This window comes from Athene cunicularia (genome assembly GCF_003259725.1).
Source record: "Athene cunicularia isolate RWA chromosome 17 unlocalized genomic scaffold, athCun1 chr17_part1, whole genome shotgun sequence".
In the NCBI taxonomy this organism is placed as follows: Eukaryota; Metazoa; Chordata; class Aves; order Strigiformes; family Strigidae; genus Athene; species Athene cunicularia.
The window spans coordinates 3,333,680-3,336,096 of NW_020799122.1; the positions used below are offsets into that span (position 1 = coordinate 3,333,680).

Below are 2,417 nucleotides of genomic sequence, written 5' to 3' on the forward strand. Positions count from 1 at the left end.
CAGGGCTTCTGCCCTGCTCAGCCCTGCTCCTGCTCCTGCCTGCTCAGCCCCAAAGAGCCCAAAGGCACCGTGGGTCTGCCTGGCCTTTCCCACGGTGACCAACACCGCAAGCTCATGTGAGCGAGGGGAGGTTCAGGACCCATAGGGTGCTCCTAAAACACTCGCTGTGCAGGGAAGGGATGGGCCTCCCCATGCCCTGCCACCGGTTTGGCGGTGTCCGTGCCTCTCCGGCACACCAGCGAGCCTTTGTGGTGTGAGCTCAGCGCCAATGCCAGGCACGGGCACTCTGTGGCCACGATCCTGCTTTCATCCTCCACCCCACTCCACAAGGACCTTTGGGAGCATCCTGGGAACCCGCACCAGGTCCTTCGTGGGCAAGGGCAGGTCTCTGATCTCTGCCTGCATGACAAGGGGAGTGTAACACTGGGCTTTCTCTGTTCTGACAGTAAGAAACCAAGATGCTCCGTAAAGAAAGGATCCCTGCCTGGGACAAATGATGGAGCACCGAAGATAAGGTGAGTGTCTCAGCTGTGAAATGAGATCCTGTGCTTTCAGTACGATCAGACAGAGAAGCTTTCCCTTGGCTTCCAAAGGCATTTTGCAATCATTAGATAAGTTAACTATCAGGCTCTGTTCATCTCCCCCATACACCAGAAAAAACAATAACACTCTTTGCATAATAAGATAATTACCGCCCCTTCCAGGCTCTTGGGAAAAGTCGCCTGTGCTCTGTGCTTATGAGATTAAGTGAGCTGAAATCATTCCCCAGAGGTAGGCTGGATCCAGACAAGAGTAGGCAAACCTGTTTGTGCCGTGCGAGACGCGGCGTAACGTGGAGCTGCGCTTCCTCCAGCACCAGCGAGCCTTTCCCCTGCTGCTGGGAGCCATCCCGTCTCCCACACGCTCCGTCCTCCCCGGCAGTGGAGCTCCAGCTTCACCAGCACATCCCGGAGCTGATTCCCCTCTGCTCCGCTCCCTTCCCCGGGCAGAATCTCACCAAAGCAGTTTATGCTCCTTTTACACGTGTCCACCTGAGAGCCCCATGCCAGCACCTCTAGCACCCAGCAGCTTCCCCAGAGGGTGCAGCGCGACCCGAGACCGCCCCGGTTCAATCAGCAGCCTCAGCGTATCCATGAGGAAATACAGGGGATGGGCCAGTGATCTCAGTTGCTCTTTTGCAGCCATTATTGTTTAACTGGGGAATATTTCCCTTGAATGCCTACATGCTTTAAAAAAAAAAATGCAAAGTTTAATGGGAACAAATATTCCCAGGGGGTTGTAGCCTGCCATTGATTTGCACATCAGACCCTGCGATCTTTAAGGCTGGTTCTGAGCTCGGGCAGGCGCCTAAGTCATCTGAAAAACAATAAGCCTCTGTGCTTTAATTTCCCAGAGAAAAATGTAGACGAAACAAGTGGCAGTTTGGCACAAAGCAAACTGCAGAATTTGCTTTAATAACCGGGTGTTTAACGGGAGAAGCCTGTAAGCAGCTGGGGCTCGGCCTGCCTAGTCTGTCCCCGGGCAGGTGTTGGCGAAGCTGCGCCCTGTGTGGGTCTGGGTGTTGAATTTGGGTGTCTCTCGGGGTCGCGCCTCGAATCGCTCCACAGCTAGCAGGGCACCCAAGGAATCCTTTCAGCATCCTTTAGGCTCGCTGGAAACCAGCCTCCCCGTCCTGGCAGTTCATCGCCTGCTTCTGGAGGACTTTGCTGTTGTAATGAGCTCAGGGGAATTAAGAAGATAATTATATGTCTTGCATGTCCTCCTGGGGAAGGCAGAACCAGCTACACTATTTTTTAGCAAAAAAGAAATAAATTAGCCCTGGTCATTGAACTGGTGAGGGACCATTTCACCTGGGAGTCTGAACAGCCCTGGGCCAGGGGCTGGGGGCTCTGCCCCTCTTGCCATTAATCCCCTGCTCACCCGGGGGGGGCAGGTCTTGGCAGCGGGGGCAGAAATCTTGTGTCTTGTAGCATGGGGTGCGCAGAAACGGACTGGCAGGGCTGTGGGGCCCAGCCTGCTGCGGGCAGGATCGTGCCAGGGCAGGGATCCCCCCCAGCCCTGTTCTCGTCGGGGTCAGCGCGGTGCTGACAACATACAGTGTCAGCGTGTGTCCCCCCCCCGGGCTGGGCTTCTGCTCTGTCCCTGCGTGTGTGTCCCCCCCCCGGACCAGACTTCTCCTGGAGGGGTCCTGCCCTGCCTCTGCCCGTCCCCTTAGGACTGGGCTTACCTGGGGGGGACCTAGCTTGTCCCTACATGTCCCCCCCCAGGACCAGGCTTTTCTGGGGGTGTCCTGCCATGTCTGCACATCCCCTCAGATACTGGCTTCCCTGGGGGTCCTGCCCTCTCCCTCCACGTGTCCCCCCCGGACCAGACTTCTCGGGGGGGAGGGTCCTGCCCTGTCTGCATGTCCCCCCCCC

General features: G+C 57.0%; 1 protein-coding gene across 1 annotated transcript in view; it reads left to right on the forward strand.

Annotated features, from left to right (window-relative positions):
- The first annotated feature begins 737 nt into the window (after positions 1-737).
- The window catches only part of EGFL7 (EGF like domain multiple 7), a 12,488-nt gene continuing 10,808 nt past the window's right edge, over positions 738-2,417 (forward strand). The window contains exon 1 of the mRNA XM_026860652.1: positions 738-771. Coding sequence (XP_026716453.1) covers positions 738-771 — 34 coding nt within the window. The remainder of the gene's footprint in view (positions 772-2,417) is intronic.